This window comes from Chanos chanos, chromosome 4 (assembly GCF_902362185.1).
Source record: "Chanos chanos chromosome 4, fChaCha1.1, whole genome shotgun sequence".
Classification (NCBI taxonomy): domain Eukaryota; kingdom Metazoa; phylum Chordata; class Actinopteri; order Gonorynchiformes; family Chanidae; genus Chanos; species Chanos chanos.
The window spans coordinates 12,380,126-12,399,726 of NC_044498.1; the positions used below are offsets into that span (position 1 = coordinate 12,380,126).

General features: G+C 40.5%; 3 protein-coding genes across 4 annotated transcripts; 1 reads left to right on the top strand and 2 right to left on the bottom strand.

Moving 5' to 3' along the window:
- The first annotated feature begins 760 nt into the window (after positions 1 to 760).
- ogal (O-GlcNAcase like) lies at positions 761 to 8,062 on the top strand. The gene is made up of 16 exons (XM_030771247.1): positions 761 to 983; positions 1,211 to 1,262; positions 1,396 to 1,493; positions 1,745 to 1,875; positions 2,334 to 2,505; positions 2,810 to 2,908; positions 3,201 to 3,482; positions 3,808 to 3,906; positions 4,332 to 4,600; positions 4,981 to 5,155; positions 5,381 to 5,466; positions 5,646 to 5,738; positions 5,893 to 5,963; positions 6,656 to 6,776; positions 7,140 to 7,263; positions 7,749 to 8,062. The coding sequence occupies exons 1-16, from the start codon at positions 932 to 934 to the stop codon at positions 7,883 to 7,885; spliced, it is 2,061 nt and encodes a 686-aa protein (XP_030627107.1). The 5' UTR covers positions 761 to 931; the 3' UTR covers positions 7,886 to 8,062.
- A 181-nt stretch (positions 8,063 to 8,243) lies between these two features.
- Positions 8,244 to 14,146, bottom strand: cant1b (calcium activated nucleotidase 1b). 2 transcript variants are annotated; one of them, XM_030772664.1, is made up of 4 exons: positions 13,984 to 14,146; positions 10,359 to 10,973; positions 9,290 to 9,493; positions 8,244 to 9,144 (listed from the first exon to the last, which is right to left on the bottom strand). In XM_030772664.1, exons 2-4 carry the CDS (start codon positions 10,942 to 10,944, stop codon positions 8,774 to 8,776), a joined length of 1,161 nt encoding a protein of 386 aa, XP_030628524.1. In that variant the 5' UTR covers positions 10,945 to 10,973; positions 13,984 to 14,146; the 3' UTR covers positions 8,244 to 8,773. The 2 variants fall into 2 exon arrangements, with proteins under 2 accessions (XP_030628524.1, XP_030628523.1); XM_030772663.1 differs by lacking the exon at positions 13,984 to 14,146 and adding an exon at positions 12,517 to 12,539.
- Positions 14,147 to 15,056: 910 nt separating this feature from the next.
- Positions 15,057 to 19,196, bottom strand: afmid (arylformamidase). Its single transcript, XM_030771164.1, has 11 exons — positions 19,107 to 19,196; positions 18,626 to 18,716; positions 18,151 to 18,255; positions 17,738 to 17,786; positions 17,256 to 17,341; positions 17,048 to 17,120; positions 16,807 to 16,904; positions 16,452 to 16,530; positions 15,828 to 15,963; positions 15,620 to 15,724; positions 15,057 to 15,451 (listed from the first exon to the last, which is right to left on the bottom strand). Exons 1-11 carry the CDS (start codon positions 19,134 to 19,136, stop codon positions 15,422 to 15,424), a joined length of 882 nt encoding a protein of 293 aa, XP_030627024.1. The 5' UTR covers positions 19,137 to 19,196; the 3' UTR covers positions 15,057 to 15,421.
- Positions 19,197 to 19,601: the final 405 nt, after the last annotated feature.

Sequence of the window (19,601 nt, forward strand, 5' to 3'; positions counted from 1 at the left end):
CAGATCCTCAAATACAAAGTAAATGTCTCATCCATCTATCGACTGTGTAGTTGTTTTATTTGTCTTTTGTTAAAACTTTTATTGTTAAAACCCATCGTGGAGCAAAAGAGAGCATGTCCTTGTAGATTAAATAAAGTCTTTCTCCTCACTAAATGGAACGATATCTTGGGCAAACCCATTCAAGCGTCCTACACTAGGTTGGAAATAGCTGTCCAAGCGTTAAGCTTTCTTGACAGACGGTGATCGGCAGAAAATGTAGTTCCACTTTTTTTATTGCCTAATCAAAACTCCCCTCTTGCCTTGATCTCATTTGGCACTCGGTGTGAAAGTCAAATATCGATATTTTATCAGTTCTTTGAACCATTAATGCGTTATGTCCACAGCAACCTAAGAAATATTGCACCCTGTGCCTTTAAGAACGCACGTACAAGCCATGTTTTCATAATACGTAAACCTAATGCAACTTATGTTCTTATAATTTGTCCAAATGGGCAAAATAAACTGATCAACATACATCAAAACGCTTATAACATCCGTCTATTAATTTATTTGTTCTGTTAGATGGGAGTCCGAATTTCACAAAGTAATTTAGGCAGTCACGTACTATTGCGCGTGCGCGCTAAGTGTAAACACAAAGTGCAAAAAGGAACGTGTCACAATGAAATACGAAAGCAGTAAAACGAATCTGCGTGTGTAGGTGTGCATTTCGTAGTTACACGATCGCCCGTTTGTTCTGCCCTTTGTTATTTACTGGAGGCATTGGTTTTAGCTTCAGCGGTTTCTGCAGAAGCGTACGAAGGTAAGCTGTCAAGTCAGGTGCACGCGAGCAGAGGACTCTCTTGCATTAGTGCAAGGGTACACATAGAGCTTTGCCGAAGCGATTTCTTGTGTCAGTGCTGCAGTTGAAATTCATTCGAGAAGAGTCAAGACAATGGCGAAGCCAAACACTAGTCAAAGAAGATTTTTGGGTGGTGTCGTTGAGGGTGAGTATTGCATTTGAATTTGAGATAGGGACCGTTCACTACGCATCATGTTAGCAATAGATTCGTGTGCATGTAGGTGGCTGTGCTCATAATTGGCCTCTATATAGATAGGTTACCTCTTCACTAAATTAAGGAACTGTTGATTAGGTGTCTTAATAGGACTAATGGGACCTTTATATTACTTTCTCGTCAAGTATTTTGCTCACGGTGACCTTTGTATCACTCAGGTTTTTATGGACGTCCATGGACCATGGAACAGAGGAGAGAGCTTTTCAGGAAGTGGGAAAAAATTTAAATGCTGTCACATGAACGATAGTGTTAGCTACAGCACTTATCCTTTATGGCGAAGCTGACTCTTGTTAGTATTGCATTCATGGTACTGTTCTGAGTGCATGTGCTTTTATTTCCTTAGGGAGCAGAAATGGGGGTTGAACACATATCTGTATGCTCCAAAAGATGACTACAAACACAGAATGTACTGGAGGGAACTTTATACTGCTGAAGAGGCTGGTGAGGACACTATATGTCAATGATTGTTAAATCTTGTCATGATTTTGAAAAAGGTTCATGGTTGCCCTCATATAACCTTGAGATAATTATGGCAGTAACCCAGAAACAATCATATAAATGTCTGTAAATCTTTAGACAGATATGTTCCATATGAGTAACTGTAGTTAGTATCCAACCTTTTATACAACCTCCTCCACTGATGTTTCTGTCTTGAGTAAGGATGCTTCTTTACCTTTTTGTATTTCTCAAAGAGCAACTTATCGCACTTATCACTGCTGCTAAAGAACATAATGTTGAGTTCATCTATGCCATCTCACCTGGCCTGGATATCACCTTCTCTAACCCAAGAGAGGTGGCCACACTGAAGAGGAAACTGAGCCAGGTAATATCCCTCATATCTTTGCACAATTTGCTCCAGTCAGAAACAAGATCATTCCTCACAAGAACAGAATGACCACTAACACTCGATTGAACCAGCACTCAGTATCTATCTACACATCAGAAACACAAAGCTCAAGTCTTCCAAGTCCAGAGGACCTGATGGTATTTAGGTGTGCTAGCCTTAAAATGCCACCCTATGGCTGACGGGAGATAAACCAAGGTAGAAAGCGGTCCCTTTCCCAAAGACATAAGTCAAAACCGGCAAAGGGACTATGCCCCTCTGCAATGTATACAGTTCTGCTCGACAGGGAAGCGTGAATCTCACACATAATAAAGTATCTCACACATAATAAAGTAAGGCTCACACGGACATCTTTATTAATGCCATACGGTATATGTGGTGACTGTTAGATTCTTTCATGTTTTAACTGTGTTTGAAATCCTCTACTCCCTCCTCAGGTGTCTGAATTTGGTTGCAAGTCCTTTGCCCTCCTGTTTGACGACATTGAGACAGAAATGTGTCCCGCTGATAAAGAGGCCTTCAGTTCGTTTGCGCATGCTCAGGTGGCTGTCACTAACGAGGTCTTTCAGCATTTAGAGGAGCCCGAGACGTTTCTCTTCTGCCCAACAGGTACTGCACATGACCTCATGAACTCTATATGAACACGCCACTGAGCTTAGGAGAAAGTTTTACATTACATGTTTATCACTGAACGATGTCTCTTGAATTTGTTGAAGTGCATGAACTTTTCATTTAAAAGTCAGTATTTTCTATACTAACCTGAAAGACTACTGTCCGCAAACTGTTGTACTGATGTATCAGATATTTTTTTTTGTTCGAGTAACGGGGTGTCTCTAACTCCATGTACCTTTGGATTTTTGTGATTTTGTGATTGTTATTTTTTTTTTTATGTTGTATTTTTTTTCTCTGGCAGACTACTGTGCTGCTTTCTGCACCCCAAATGTCCCCCAGTCCTCATATTTAAACACTGTTGGAGAGAAGCTCCTCCCTGGCATAGATGTGCTTTGGACAGGTAGGATCATCCCCATCAGTACTGTTAATACAAAATAAAATAGAAGAACAAAGTCTTGCTCTGTGTTTTTTGGACAAACCACTTGTCTCTGATTAGGTTAGGGATTTACATGCCTGTTTCCTGTGTAGAAATCAGCCTTAACAAGATGGTGCACATAAATTCAGCAGGACTCCTGGCTCTGGGGTTCAGGGTTGAATAGCCTGTCTTGCAAAATGCTCTAGAAGTTTCTTTTGAATATTGTTTTTTGCGTATAAACTTTGTGCTTTTGAATACTTGTTTTTATTGTGCTCAGGCCCAAAAGTAGTGTCGAAGGAGATCTCAGTGGAGTCCATAGAGGAAGTTTCAAGGGTACTGAGAAGGCCTCCAGTTATATGGGATAATATCCATGCTAACGACTATGACCCCCAGAGAATCTTCCTCGGGCCCTTCAAGAACCGACCCACAGAACTCATTCCTAAACTCAGAGGTGTGCTCACCAATCCCAACTGTGAATTTGAGCCTAACTTTGTGGCCATTCACACATTAGCCACGTGGTGCAAATCAGCTAATAACGGAACAAAGGATGTTGCCATGGGTGAGTATGAGTATGTTGTTAAAACATTTGTTTCTTTTAAGAGGAAGAGTCCTCAAAGCAGGTAAGATTAAAGTTACCTCTTTGAGTAACATACGTAAGAATTCTGTATGCTTGTTAAATAGAATAAAATTGCAGAACTGGTAAAAATAATAATAAAAAAAAAAATGAAAATAATCCCTTGATGAAACATTTGGTTTCCCCCAACATGCTAAATGCGATAACCATTTGCGTGTGAAGTATAACCCCCTTTATGTTTCAGATGGTGTACATTCACTCTTTATTTTTCTCCACAACCCTGATTTTGTTGATGTGAATATTCCTGCAGACGGAGAGGACCAGGGATCTGACTACAGTCCTCAAGAGGCTTTGCAGCTTGCCCTCGCTGAGTGGCTGGTGGAGTTCGGAATTGCTGACCAGCCTGGTGGTGAGAATAAAAATATTTAAACAAGACTTAATATTACATTTAGTAAATGCTCAGTTGCTTGTTTCAGCAGCTGTCAGCTATAGCAACAGCTCTTTCCCTTGGTTTATAGTTTAGAACAGTATGTCATTTAAAGAGAGAGTGATTCTTTGACAATAATTGATCCCATTTTAAATGCAGCTCATATAGTTATTTGAGTTTGAAAAAATTTCATCATAAATAAAAATAATGACAGAATTAACAGAATATCACTTCTCTTAAAATGCCAATCAGCTTTGTGAAGAGAATATTTAGCATCAGACATGTTTTAACAATAACGGTACACGTTGAAAACTTTGAATAGAAACAGTTTATATGTTTCATGAATGAATGCAAGAGGGTTTTTTTTTTTTAAGTTCTTGTGTGTGTGTTTGGCTCTGTGTGTTTAGCCTCTCATGCTGCTCGTGGTGGTGTTCCAAAGAGAGAGTCATCTGAGGAGGAGCCCATGCAAACAGATGGGTATGTGCCAGGTCCCAGAGAGAACCCACTGTACACGGCCGAGCCGCTGACCCTGGACGACCTCACACTGCTGTCAGAACTCTTCTACCTGCCCTATGAGTATGGCCCCACAGCCCTCACCATGCTGCAGGAACTCCACTGGCTCCGTGGCAACAGCGATGCTGCTGGGTTCGGCACCGTGGCAACAAAGTCAGAGAAGGTGGGGGACACAGGATGCATATCTGTGTAGTTCAACAGTTCGTTCTTTCTAGCCGGATTTCTGTTACATTCTGTTCTATTCTATTCTATTGTACTCTGTGATATTCCATGACTTTCTGTGACGGTTTGTCACACACACACACACACACATATATACACACACACACATTTTTTTTTACTTTAAACATATGGTGTTCTTACACAATTTTTAGCCTTCTCATTTTGCTTTCACACAACTGTTTATGGGCATCCAGGTCAGAGAGCTAAATGTAATCATCAAATGAAATGCGCATGTAATTATTCTTGCTAGATTACATTCGATGGACTAGCAGGACTAGGGATTGGACAGTAAAGAAATCCATGCTGACTGTATCTCTTTAGGGTGCAGAATGGCGAGCACGGGCAGAGAGGTTTGATGAAATGTGTGAGGCGGTCGTGCAGATGTTCAACAGGCTCTCAAACGCTCCAAACCGGAGCATTCTGTACGATCTATACAACTACATCTGTGACATCAAAAGTGGTGTGTCCATGGCAAGGAGCTTTGTCAAGTCTTTAGGTACGATGATTTTTTCAATAATTCAACAATATGAAAATGCAATAACAGTTAAAATGTGCATTGACCATTTTGAATGTTTAAGATGAGGTTCTTCTGACTATTTATGGTTTTATTGTGACTGTGCCAAAACGTTGACCAAATTTAGAGAAGAAATGGTTCTCCTTAAATAGTTGTTCTTTTTTATTATGTTTAAATTCAACCTTAGTTTTGTCTTTATCCTCTCAGGTGGTCGGAGTCCTCCATCATCTCAACTTCTGAACGATGACCCAGAGCCATGGGGCTTCAGGGGTGGTCTTTCTGGAGAGTTCCAGGTACAGTATGGCATATGTGTGTTACCTCTATGGACATATGACTGGCTAACTGTTGGAGATCAAACATGGGGTTTTAATATTTTTGTATTTTGTATGTCAGTAAATGTACACAAAAGAAACTATTCTGTATGATACCCTGATTGATGGTGATATGTTTTATATGGTTACTTGTCCTGCAGAGGATGTTGCCTTGCCATGGGAATCGAGATCTTTTCCGCAGTCCTCCTGCATCAAGAGTGTACACCATTCGACCGTACTCCATCAAAGACCAGGTCACTCCTAGACACTGGTCCCAATTCATCATGCCCACTGCACTGAAATAACTCGAATTGTTCTGCTGATCCCAATCTTACATTTATTGTCATTATGTCTTGGGTTGAACTTGAGGAGAGCTGCATCACATTGTTGTGTGTGTGTTTTTTTTAGGCTGAAGTGCACAAAATATTCTCAGAAATACATGGGGATACAATCGCAAAACCAGAGCTGGTTGGGGACAGGTGAGTTTAAAATGGGTGACTAAATTAAACCCCCTGAGGAGAGTATATAGTAGCTACTAGATTCATGGAAGGCCTTTAAAATATATATCTCCAGTCTTCCACCTGGGGTGGTAGGAGGAGGCAACGATCCTAACCCTAAAATGCAAAAAGTGGTTCACAGATTTCTCTGTTTGTCATCAGTGGTACACTAACAGAAAAATACAACCTAGACTGGTTGCTGAAGAGAGTCTATGTTATCGGTTGTGAACAGCAAGTACAATTGCATATTGGCAAAATATATTTGCAAAAATAAAAATGGTTTCGAGTCTCAGATCTGCATTTTCCAATGAATGTATATTTGCGTATTTGATTAAAGTGTATTTCAGACCACAGATACAAATTGATACAGACAAAAACAAATCATTTTGGCACATGTGAAAAATCCATGTGTCTTGACTGTTCAAAATTAGGTTCCCTCCTGTGGCCAACTAGGAAAACAGCGGGCCACCTCCTGACAGTGCTTAGCAAGACTGTTGTCAAGTTAGGAATTTTTAGGCTGTTTCATTTTTAACTACGCTAACCCAACTATGATAACCCAAGTTATATCCTGTCTAACCTCAGGTTTACCTGTAGAACTGGGAAGATCAGTTGTGTAGTGTCAGTGGTTCTTCAAGCTCTCAGTTGCCATATCAGTGCTCTACCTCTCTGTTTAGTCTTGCAGAGGGTCAGATAACTCCCTCCCAGAATTGTGGCTTTCTGTTGGAGGACGAGTCTGGGATTTGTGGCTATGCTCTCGGCCTGTCTGAGGCAGGACCTGTTATGAATAAAGCCCAGGTGAGACCGACTATAAATGAAAATCATCTCTTATTTGAGTATGTGTGTGGATTTAAGAGCTGGTTAATGAATATTTTCCTGAGTGAATAAGACCCTAGCTATTAAGCTGAGATCTTTAACTAAGAATTTCATATCTGAGGAATTTGTTCCAACCAAACCCTACGGTGATTCCTTGCCCCGGTGTGGTTTGAGCTTGTTAGTACTGCTTTTGCTAATGTCAAGCATGTTTACACACAGGGTTTGTTGCCCTCAAGGGCAAAACTGAATATCTGAGGTCAATTACTTAATACATATTTTGTACTCTGTGTACAGCCTGTCAGTTTCTCAGTTTGGATAATGGATATCTCTCTGTCTGCTTTGCAGTATCCAGATTCATTTTTGCATGAGTTCCCCTCCCTTGTGACCATTGAGGTTCTCCCAAAGATTCCAGACCCTAGTGCTGTTAAGCGGCTGATTGGTAGCCTAATTTCATCAATGAGGACCAGTGGTGAGTCATGTGACACTCCAGATCAAAGATATAATGCATTATTAAATTCCTTTCATGAATGCATGTTTTAAATGCCAGTGGTGTACAGTAACATGGAAAGAGACTGATATTTTTCAGGGGTTCTTTTTAAGGCCTCGGATGATGAAATATAGTGGGATGGTGGTTGAAGGAAGTAAAACTCATTAAAGTGAAGGCGCTCTCTACATGCATAACTAAATCCATAACTTGGATTTTGAGTCCAGACCCTGGCGGTTCACGTTATTGTGTCTCAACACAAGTCTGCAGTTAATCAGTTGATTCAGCATCACCGTAATTTATTTTCAGCTAAATAAGCTGTAAATCATCACAGAGAGGCTTAAATGCACTGTGTTAACTATAACTGCAAATATTTAGGAGTTCATATACATATGGTAGCCAGTCTCTATATGTACTGCATGCTTTTGTCTCACCCGAATTTTTTAAGCAAACTTTACTTCTCCCTATAGGTTCCAAAGGTGTGTTCTGTCAGCTGAGGTCAAATGACAAGAGAATGCTGAACTTCCTTAGAACACTGGGTTCCTTTCAAGTGCTCAAAGTAGAGGGGCTACCAAAGGACGTGGTCATTATGGGAACAAGCCTGTGAACCTGCGCTGAGTGAAAGAGTAATGAGTCATTTGATGTGAATTAATTCATGAGACAGGCTTCTCAGCTGCTTCAAGATTGACTGCAGGGTCTGCAGAAATGAGCATTTCTTTTACTGTTGACTTGAGTACTGATCCTTGATTTCAATTTGTATTGGTTGTTTACTCAAAGATGAAATCTCATTCTAACGAGAAACGCACATCAGTTAAATTGCACTAAAATTGTAATTGTAACATTCAAGCTCTTGGTTGCATTGTTGACACTGTAAAATTAATTCCATGTCAGTAACATATTCGCAGAAATAAACTCGTACTTTGTAAAATTGACTTCTTTTTAATTTGTTTAAATGTTCAAAAATAAGCCATTTTTAGTTGCATGGGAGAATTATGGTCAGCATAACAACTGGTACCGGGCATTATTCCAATATCATAAATATATATTTGTCAACCAGCATGAACATCAGTAGCATTTTAACACTGAAAATAAATAAAATTTAATAATAAAGTTGTAAAGGTTTCATAAATTTATATCAATTAAGTCTTCAAATTAGACATTGTAAACTGTCTGATTTGATTCTACATCCAAGAAAAAAAAGACTTTTACTGTTAATCCCCTGAGTGTTGATGAGTCAGGTTTCTAGCAGAGGTTCACACAACATTAAGAGGACTTTATGCTCCTTTCTGAGAGAGTTCTTAGAGAGCTAACTCACACGGTACATTCTGAATCAGCTCTTCTCATTCATTTCTCTCACTTAATCTACCCTCCACTCCTGCTTAGACTCCATGGCGTCTCCCCGGCAACAGAGCTTGCATCATAAACCCATAGATACCGCTGTTGGTGTCCACTCTGCTGGGCCTGTGTTGTGCTGAGAACAGTGATTATTTCTAGTTTAAATGAACTCCAGCCCCTCATATTTCACATCCCCGATCTTGGTCTCCGGCAGGAGGATGCGTCCATCCAGTGTGAATGCCAGGATGTAGGTGGCTATCTTGCCAGCATCCTCCTCTGACTTGAGCGCCAAGATGATCTGGTCATCTGTATCTGGGACGAATTTGAAGGAGGAGAAGCCATGCGTGGGGTCCAGAGGGCCCACGTGACTGACAGACACGTGGCTGAAGTCCGACGGACAGCTGAGGATGAGATTGGTACCGCGACGTTCATCTGCCGTTTCGTCGTAACGTTCGGAGCTAGCGCGACGTGGCAGGAAGAACCAGCGCTGCAACTGATCGCTCCATGCAGCAGATTCATGGATTAGGTAGCCTGAGAGAGAAAAAGAGTGGATAGAAAGGAAAGGGGAGAAAGAGAAGAAAAAGAACGATTGGAGTAACTGCTGAGCACTGGGATGAGGACAAGAGGAGAGGAGATGATGAGAGATTGGGATTGACTGTGTCTTAAAATGACTTACCAGGCGGTTTGATACCAGCAGCACTCCGCAACGTGTTGTACTGGGGCACCCAGTTCTCATGCTCCACATCTCCACGGAAACCAACCACCTTTACCCACTCAGGGTTGTCGTTGACAACCTCACCTGTGGTGGTGGTCCACTCCTTCCCAAGCCCACCAACATATAGTCGCTCATCCTTAACAGCCAGCCACTCTGCCTTGAACCCTGTGTGAAGACAGTGAAGGTCACGATACAGAAATGAAAAACCGAACACTGCCCCTACAACCAGCGCTAATCTGAACAGTGTTCAAAAGCAGAGTTAGAGGACAATAACAGAAGACATTTGGAAAAAGGGAAACTGAAGTAAAAAAGCGGTTGGCAAAGAAGGATATCAGTGAAAACAGACATGTCACTTTCGCACTGCATTTCCACATTTTCTGCTTTCATAAGAAAAACCACAGTGCTAAAGTGTGTTCTTTCAAAAAAGGGAGGCCAATATCAAACATGGGAAGTTTCTGTTTAGTCTGTCATTGTTAAATGAAAATGAACACTGAGACTGCTGCCTTCAAATCAGACATGTTTTTTCTTTCACCAATGAAGGCATTGTGATTCTTAACCAAAACAAACAAACAAACAAAAAAGCCATATGGGATGGCGGAAAACCTCCCATTTTTCTAAGGACACTGCATCATATCATTTCCTTAGAGACACAAAATGATTTGTAATGCATAATGATATTTATTTGTTATGTATTATGCACATCTGTTGTGTAATATATAACAAATAAAGGGACACTCAAACATATTGGCACTTATGCAAAGTCAGCTGTTTGTATATTTGGGTTCTTTGCGGATCTGTTGGCTATGCTGCACAGCTGACATATAACTGTTTCACTAGCAAACTTCCCTTTCAAAAAATGAAAAACAAAAAATAAAAAAACATTAGCACTTCTGAATTAATATCAGACAAATGAAAGGGGAAGCGTGGACAGAACAAGCCATGAGAACACAACATTTAAGAGACACAGAGAGAGCAGATCACACACAGCGGCAAAAAAGGCACTGGAGAAAAAAAAGACTTAACAATCTACCTTTTGAAACTCTACCGTCCCCGTCCGGAAGGATGACCCAGGGCACAGCATGAGTACCCTCAATCCGGTACACCACACCTGTACGGTCGTCCACGCTGTACAGGTGCCCGTTAAATGCAACCAGCTCCGAGAGCTCCATGCCACGCCCCTTTTCGGCCAGGTGGCTCTCCAGCACCACAATGTCTGAATCCCACTCCACAGCCACCCTGTCCCCACTCTCCGATATCAACAGGTGCCCACGCCTAAGGTAACTGTACCAGGTGTTCTCTTTCTGGCTACGGGAGTTCGTGTCCAAGTCGGCAATCACTCCGATCCGGTACCGGATTCCCTTAGCGGTCCGTTCAGGTGGACTGAGCGGGTATGTGTCGTTATATTTCAGCTCTCCTATGTCCAGGCGCTGGACGGATCTGCTGTCGTCTTTGCCACCCACCTCTGCTGTCTGATGCATGTAGATCAAAATGGCAAGAACCAGCAGCATTGTAACAGTGATGGCTCGCCATCGGAAGCGGAAGCGGGGGTCAGACGCCTGGCTGGTTATGGAGGCCAAGGAGGGCAGGCCTCGAACGGAAAGCCTCATAGAGTTCATTGAGTCATTCCTCTCTGAGCGAGAAATGCCTGCGAAGACAGAGTGAAAAAGAGATGAAATAGTACGGATGTACGTATGTAAATAAATACATAAAAGAACGCGTGATGAGGAAAGACACTTCACTTAACATTTGCAGTCCATTCATTGTGTTTTGGTGTAGTGTAAGTTTGCAGAAATTTTGGACTAATCAGCTGTTCATGTTTTTGCTGTAATTTGAATTCTTTTTCTTACCCTCATGGTCTATGCAATACATTACAAGGTCTGACTGGTACACAGAAATGTCTGAGCTATATTTACCTAAGGGAAGGCTGTTTGTGTCCTAATGTGACTATCAGGTTTCTGGAACTGGTCCTTAAGGGTCTAGATCTATAAAGAAGTGGAACGTCGATCATACCAAAACACCCAAAGCTCTGGGGGCTCTCAGCACGAAACACAAAACAAACCGGATCAGGATCACATCTGTTTACACTCAATAACTCCTGAGACTCTCACACCACCACTACCTGAACTGGTCTACTCTTATGAACACAATAACACTCAGAACCTTGTCGCTAACGGCTTGTTTTGAACAACAAGAAGAGAAAAGTTTCTAACTGAGCCTTTGGTGTGAATCATAAACCCTGCAGCAGTCTCAAAATAGCACCCCTATTAAAATCCCTATAATCCTGTTTTTTAAGGAGCAAGTGTTCAGCAGTTTGGTGGCTAATACAAAACTGCTAATGCCTTTTTTTTTTTTCTTTTTTTACACTTCATTATAACTATCTAATACACCATGACAGCAAGTGCTTGAACTGCTTTGTTAAACAGTTCCTTGTAATAACACTGACTTAACAAATACAATATAATGATTTAAATCATCCATATTAGTAGACCAGTTCAAACAGTTGACATAACAGGTTGGCACAGTTTTTTGTGTTGATCCCACAGCCAAAAGTCAGAGGGTTTGTGTGTTACAGAAACAGAGACCAGAAGCTGAAACCGGAGATGAGCACAGAGTAAAGGTAAAGGTGTGACCAGCGCACGCCTGCCTAGGGACAACCTGATCCTGCATTTCTTGCGTAACCGTTGCCAAGAGCAACTAAGGCAAACTAGGAGGTCGAGTGGTTGTTCTACTCGACAGAAAACAGAGACAAAATGTTAGTCACTCAATACAGCAGGCTAAAAGAAAACGCAATTGCTTACATAATTCCACATCACCGGTGTCTTTCTTATAAAAATCAACATTGTTTTAAGGTTTTGTTTTATGGCTCATTCTAAGTCTACTATCTTTCGCAGCGAACATTGATTCTGACACTGTCTGTGAAAACAGATAACAGACCAGATTTGTTCACTAAACCACTATACTGTTATTTTGTAAAGCAGCCTTATCCTTGTTGATTTGCTCTGATGTACTGTATTCATGTTCACTGTCTTATCTCCACACAGCACATACACAGCAATGAATCCAAATACACACCAGATCAAAGTTATATCCTTGGCAAAATTCTCCACACCTGTTTTAAAACAGGATCTTATTTGATCTTTTTGACTGACCAATCATTAAACCAGAAACAGATACACGTGACTATTTACCATCTTCTCTTTTCCTTAATGTGTGCTGAACAGAGGACATTCTTCTCTTCTCTATTCCGCTAACCTACTCAACTTGCTGCGAATCCTTTGTACAAGAGCAATTTGCTTCTCACTCACTCTCTTACTCTTGCTTATATCTGATGGTGTCTTATTCCCTTTGCTCTTGTTCTAGTGGGATGTACTTGCAATCATGACTAAGGAAAAAAAAATCTGCGGGCACACACAAAGACAGTGAACTTTACCTCAATTACAGGTACAAGTACAAAAAACAAAAGAAGCAAACAAAAAAAAACCCTGAGAGTAGACGGGTATTTTGCCAGTGTGAGTTCTGTCATATTTTATCATTATAGGCGCGGGACTTTTGAGAACAAAGTATCCACATAATGAGGTTCAACGTTTTAACTGTAATGTATAAAGATCCCGGGATAAATGCTTTACGTCCCTACATTATAATGAGGAACTTGCCACTCAGATCATTACACTACTTAACACAGCGTCATTTAACCATTTAAATCTTTATCATGACAACTCTTACTTGCCTAGCCAACAAGTATCAGGCAGGCAAGCCACTGGAGCGTACCAAAGTGATAATGGAGTGGATGACGAACTTAAGCGCCATAACAAAACACGCAAATAAAAAGTAAAGCCGTAGCGTGAGATTCGCTCTGACGTCATACGTATTCCGGTTATAAAATAGAAGACAAACGGTATTTTTATGCAGCTCGTTCAAAATATAAACCAAAACCTCTATTTATATATAAAACATTTGTTAAAATGTTACTTCTGTGTTATAAAGATGAATGTCATTTTTGAGGAGACGAACATAACTTTTCAACAGTTAGTAACCCCACATGTCCTCATATAAGTTTGTGTCAAAGCACAGACCTAACATTGGTCATATCACGTTATTTGATAGGCGATAGCGTTGCTTTAATACGCACAGATCATGTCCACTTTTGTTTTGCAGTTAGTTTCTTGACAAGAACTTTTTGCCCCGGCAAGCCTCAAAGCCACGATGGCACTCCGAATTGAGGCAGCCTCAACACGGCCAAGTTATCGAGAACTTGGAAAACGCTATTACAATGGTTAAGCTTTAATAACAAATATATTATTACAGGCGTTCTGTCATTTTTTTTCTCCATAAGGTTAGGAGCGAATGGCCTTTTTTTCTCACGTGTAGATAGGTTGTCGGAATATCAGTGGAGTAACTAGCACTGTTTTATCCAGAGCAACTATTTGGCTACGTCACGCATGCCGCTCAGTGATGTAAGCTGTAGTAAGGGTTGAATTCAGTTATTATATATCAACGGATTTAGCAAACCCAGCAACACTACTGTCTGGTATTTACTGTCTCTGTCTACCTGACTGCCATAAGGATAATTTAGCTAAGTTTGCTAATAGGATTTCCATGTCCGCTCAAACAAGATTTCAGTACAGCTTCAAGCGGAGTATGAAAAGATCACTTACAAGGAGAAAGGTCAGTAGGCACGCCTTTCTGATAAGTCCGTTTGACGAAGATAGTCCAGCGTTTATGAGGTTCCGTACCTCCACTCCATTGCTCAGACAGTGTAGAAGCAGCCAGTACTTCTTTTACTGTCTCGACAACAACGAAACGGACACTGCCAACGCACCGGCACGAGAAAGAGCTCCTCCCACAACCCCGACGCATCCTGCATAAACTGCGACCTGCTTAAAGATGGGGAGAGTTCACAATTTTGTCCTGACTGCAGTGGCCATGGAAACTAAAGAGGTTTCGAAGGATTCCCCTTCCTATACATTGTTATCACACATCATACCTCATCAATTGCAATGAAACCCAAGCAAAGCCGAAAGTATAGTATGGTGAGAGTAGTGCTTTGGTCCAAGATTACACTCCCAAAACATAGTTGTCCCGCTATGTGGGAAGGGAATAGAGCAACCTTGTTCAGAACACAATGTACCTATTGAGAAACCCAGTGGAGGCGGTATCAGAAGGAAGATTTGTACCCAGTTTTGTGAACAATGGTGTCCATGTTCGGTTAGAACAAGTTTGCTTCCATGTATTGCATGCTGACAATAATTTATAGCTACATTAAAAACAGTTCACTTATTTATTTAGGATCAGTAATACAGTAGAAGGTGTAATTGTGAGGTTCTTCTGGACACAAAACTTGAGTCTCAAAGACATTAACAGTTTCCCCAGTAGACAGTTTTGTATATTTTAATTTTGTTCATTTTCAGAATAAATTGTGCAAGAATTAGACAATTTTCAATTTTCAATACAGTGCAATACATCTAGTGTCAGACAATTCAAGTGTCAAAGGTTAAAATCCCTGTTGATTCGTTAAAATGATATCATTCAAGTTAATTGCTACATTCAAGCAAATGCACTTCCAGCAGCACGTTATATCTGAGTACTAGCAACTTGAAATAAGTACATGATCTTCAGCTGATACATACAGAGTGATGAGGGTAAAGAGGTATAAGAAAGTACAATTTGCCAATGATAATAATAATAATAATAATATTAATAATAATAATTATTATACTCATGTTCATGGACAAATACTGACACACTCTCAGACTATGAAATGTGAACCTACAACTATGTCACGTCAGTGGCTGACCTAACAGGTCAGCTGGTCAGGATGAGGGTTAAGTCAAAAATATCCTGGCACAGAAACAGTTCCTCCATACTGACAGGATAACACTCATCTGCTTGCTGAATAACAGTGTAACTAACCAGACTGGCACAGAAAAAAGTAAAAAAAAAAAAAACACACTACTGATGTAAACACATCTGAAATATTCATATTATCAGATTTGGACAAAGGGCAGCACAGTGATATATGTTAATTAGTCAGAAGTCTAGGCTCTGATAAAGGTGTATTGTGGGTAATCTGATGATCTTTGCATTAATGGCTTCTCAACTCTTCCCCATCATCTTCAGCAGGAGCTGGAAGAAACAGATAATCATACCAACACAAGGTCTACATTCAGCTGAGTTGTTTCAATGGCCTTTATGTACATTTTAACTCCAAAGTGTACAATGAATTCCTCTTTCCTTTTCTAAAGCTATTCTGACAATCAGAAAATAAACTATAATTTGATGAAAAGAGCTAACCTGTGTAAGGTGATAGTCAGCGTCGACAAACTGCTCAATGATGTTAAAGTGATCTGTGTTGGGAACATCCTCAAAAGTAACCTTAAGCCCAGCAGATTTCAAAGCCTGGAAAAAACACAGGGAGCCCTATTAGAATAATGCAGTCAATATTTAAGAGCATAAAGGATTGAATACGGATAGCTCCCAGAATCCTACAACATTCACTGACTTTGAAGTAGTCTTCTGACTGTTTCCGAAACTCAGGAGAGTCGTTCTGTGCAACAGCGACCACTATATCACAGACGGGGGAGGAAGCCTTGAGCTGAGTCACCAGCTGACTGGGGCTGTTCCTTAAAGCCACCTCCCTAAGGAAAAATAATACAGAGATTATATGTCTCTCAGACAGAACAACACACGCTGACTTTCAAAGTATGTATGTTCTAGAAGGAAATAACTAAGGCCTAAAACCGATACATTTCCAGAACCTGCAACAACGAACGAATACGGCTGCCTTGTCTGTCACTGATTACCAGACAAACAGATTGCTTCACATTCTTGCATCTCTTTCATGATATCATTCCATTAATATGTAAACTCTCTCACAAAACATGCAAGACCGCAATGTCAGAAGAAATATAGAAATGTGTACAAGAAAACAGTGTACATAAATTGAACTTTTTAACAGCTAAACTTATGAAGAATTCTTCTTTTATGGGGAAAAAAGGAGTTCACATATTGGCACTGAATATGATTTGTTTTGTATTCTGAATGTATGTTTGTGTTCAGGTACTTCTGAATGGATAATAGTGATATATGATTTTGCATAGAGGGGATGTGTCAACTAGTTCCATACTCTGTCATCTTCAGAGGCTCATTCACATAGGTGGAGAGGATGGGTAACAGATCATAAATGCCACTGACCAGAAATGCACCTAGTACAGAGGGACAGAAGAAAAGTGAATGCAGAGAACCCATGAGCCTTGCAGAAAACCAGAAATTCCCTAAATCGAATCAAGACAGCAAGGGAGTAATTTGTTAAAAAAAAATAACACATATGGTGAAAAGTGTGATTTGCACTGTATGCCTCAACACACTGACGACAATATACTCTCCTCAGACTAGATTAACCTTTCTAACAGTGAGTCTGGAAATGCTCTTAATTGAAACAGTTTATCTAGCATCACTACAAACCAACGAAGCACACACACCTTTGATTTGGGGAGATATGTCGTACTGGGACCAGTCTGTTGAGAGGACCATGGCAGCCAGGTGTGCACCTGCAGAGTGGCCACACAGGTAAAGTCCACTGTCAAGAGAAAGAATGAGAGACAAAAGATGAAATGAAAAAGATACCAGAGAATAAAAGTGAAGAATATACAGACAGACATATTCTTTAAAAAAGTAAAAACAAAGCTGTATAACTGTAAACATACAAAAAATCGTACAAACCTAATATGTGAATACTGCTGAATGACAGACACAACACTTCTGCGTACCTGGGACACCATCAAATCCATATTGCCTGGAATGAGGGGAAAGTGAAGGAGCGAAAGTAAAAATGTCAACAACAAAACGTTGTACAGATTCAAAAAGCTGTTCAAGTTTTTCATTCCAATTCAAAGCGCTTGTTGCCAATTTTCTCCTAATACAGCAGTACCTTTAGGAGCTATGCTATAACCAACAGCAACCAGAACAACCCCTTTGTTGACCAATGGGACAGCCATGAAACCAGACTCTTCCTTACTGTTGATTCAAAGCACATGTGTTACACAAGAAACACATATGTTTCGTGCAGATCCAATCTGACAGTTTGTATCAGAACATTTGGTACTGTAAGACTATATGTGAGATCTCCTGGGGTTTGCATTATGTAACACTGAACAACATATTGCCGGGCACCTCTATGCACTTCTAAGCTGCACCTTTTCTATGCAAGTCTGCACACATGTACAGTTTAGTAATAAAACAGAGGCAAGAAGAAAGAAAAAAAACATATTTCTATTACCACAGAAGTTTAACAGTCTAGATTTTACAACAACAACATATCACATATGACAACATATAATGGGAACAGTTGAAATCTGAAGCATATTAAACATAGAAAAGGACACTGACAACCATCTGAGTAGAAAAGCTTACCTCAGAAACTGCCAGTACCCACCATGTAAGTAGATGACCAGTGGGACATCTACCAAAAATCAGGGAGAGAACAGCAAAACAGGATTTGTAATGAAACAGCTTCTACAAACACCTAGAGAATCAGTTCAAAAGTGCTCCGAGTAAGGAGACATCTATACGTTCAATCATTTTATAAATAATTTTATAGACAGGCTAGATGGGCTGGCTTAACAGATCACATCAGACACACACAACCTGGGGGTAATGAGCAACTATCCGATGGACCCTCATCAACTAAAGACAGATCTGACTGAAGCACAAGATAAAGTAGGTGCTTGAGGAAAGCAAGGAACAGTCATTGAGCTTGAAACAGGAGACAAACTATGCAAACATTTGTGCATTTCAAACCCCTTTTATCCAGACTGAGGCCCCACCTGGGGAGGAGCTACTGGGCATGTAGACATCCAAAATCTCTCCCTCTCCCTCCCCATACGGGACATCCAACAGTGTCTGAGCGACCGCTCGAGCTTTATCTGTACCTACACAACCAGAGGTCAACAAATTAATCATCGTCACATCAACACCAGTTCAATCAGACTTCTCACCTGCACTATGACATTACATTAATATACAGATTAACCTAGTTATTAAGCCATGAAAAATAAGACTTCCTTTTAAGTTTTGTTTTGTCGAAAAGTATAGTTCATGGATGAGCAGAGATTCTTTTATGCAAGGATTTAAAGAACACCGACACACCGCAAATATAAATCATCGGTCAGATTGCCACGGCCATCGATGTGAAAGATCACATCAAGCCCTACTGTTAAATACGGATTTGTGACTTGCAGAGAGCAACAGTGAGAAGGACAGCTAAACTGCCAAACAAAAACATTCGAAACGTTAACCGACCTGCTTTCAACGATGCCACATGGGCTTTTATCACATCATCTGCAGACATTCTATGAGACCACCGGCTGGGGGAATACTGCCTCTCGAGCTCCTGTCAAACAGTATGGTAGTTTGTTGTCAACGGACAGCCATTCAAGTTGGAGCTGTTAGTTCTGATCAGTGCTGCAATCGCACAGAGTGCCCTCTGCTGGTATTCATCCCAATATATCCCGTTCAGTGTTAAACCATATCCCCAGTGGCTATTTCGTACGGTCCTAATGTGCATGGTCTAAGTATGCCCAGTCAGGCAGTCAACGAGTCTTTATGTGCAGCTTCTTACAGTATCAGGTAAAACCTGTCCGTCAATCAAGTTAGCTCTACATATAACGTTAGCATTAACCATTAGAAGTAAAAGAACGTCCCAATTACACAAGACTGGCAGGAAGAGATAATTTGGTAATAATGTTTAACAATTTCTCTATATGTAAATTTGCCAACTTACATCTTGACTGATCTCTTTCCACACCTGCATTTCTGTTCGCAGTTTCCAATTTCTGTTACATACAGTGCAGTAGCGGTGGAGACCTTTGTAATCAGACAAACAGACCTCACTAGACAAACAGACCTCACCAACAGTTGTCAGGGTCTTTCACAACATGTGAATTATCGATCAATAGATAACTATGATCACGTGTAGAGTCAAATAGTTTGGATTAAAACGTTTCCGGGTGTATCTAAAAAACACGTATTTTCGTGTGAAACGTGCCAAGTCGTTGTAGTCTTTAACAGCATGCAGTTGTTAACCGCAGTATGAGTGCAGAGAAAGACTTGAAACATTGTCAATGGAAAGGGCTAGGGTCAAATTGTATCATAAGCCTTAAAATGGCCTATTTTTTCCACGTTCCTCTGAACGGTAGTAGAGTTTTGATCAGTTTCCGTTAAAAATGTCACTGCTGCCTCAACTACCAACTACTACTTTTACTTCCAATAATAATAA

Excerpts from the sequence above, each read along its gene's own strand:
- ogal (XM_030771247.1), top strand. The coding sequence starts at position 932 with ATGGCGAAGCCAAACACTAGTCAAAGAAGATTTTTGGGTGGTGTCGTT. Across the intron at positions 1,494-1,744 it reads TTATACTGCTGAAGAGGCTG|AGCAACTTATCGCACTTATC; the intron begins GTGAGGACACTA and ends TATTTCTCAAAG. Across the intron at positions 3,483-3,807 it reads AACAAAGGATGTTGCCATGG|ACGGAGAGGACCAGGGATCT; the intron begins GTGAGTATGAGT and ends ATATTCCTGCAG.
- afmid (XM_030771164.1), bottom strand. The coding sequence starts at position 19,136 with ATGCAGGTGTGGAAAGAGATCAGTCAAGAT. Across the intron at positions 17,787-18,150 it reads GCCCAGTAGCTCCTCCCCAG|ATGTCCCACTGGTCATCTAC; the intron begins GTGGGGCCTCAG and ends GATTTTTGGTAG. Across the intron at positions 16,905-17,047 it reads CAGCAGTATTCACATATTAG|TGGACTTTACCTGTGTGGCC; the intron begins GTTTGTACGATT and ends TTCTCTTGACAG.
- cant1b (XM_030772664.1), bottom strand. The coding sequence starts at position 10,944 with ATGAACTCTATGAGGCTTTCCGTTCGAGGCCTGCCCTCCTTGGCCTCC. Across the intron at positions 9,494-10,358 it reads GGACGGTAGAGTTTCAAAAG|GGTTCAAGGCAGAGTGGCTG; the intron begins GTAGATTGTTAA and ends GTCTTCACACAG. Across the intron at positions 9,145-9,289 it reads TGCTGGTATCAAACCGCCTG|GCTACCTAATCCATGAATCT; the intron begins GTAAGTCATTTT and ends TTTCTCTCTCAG.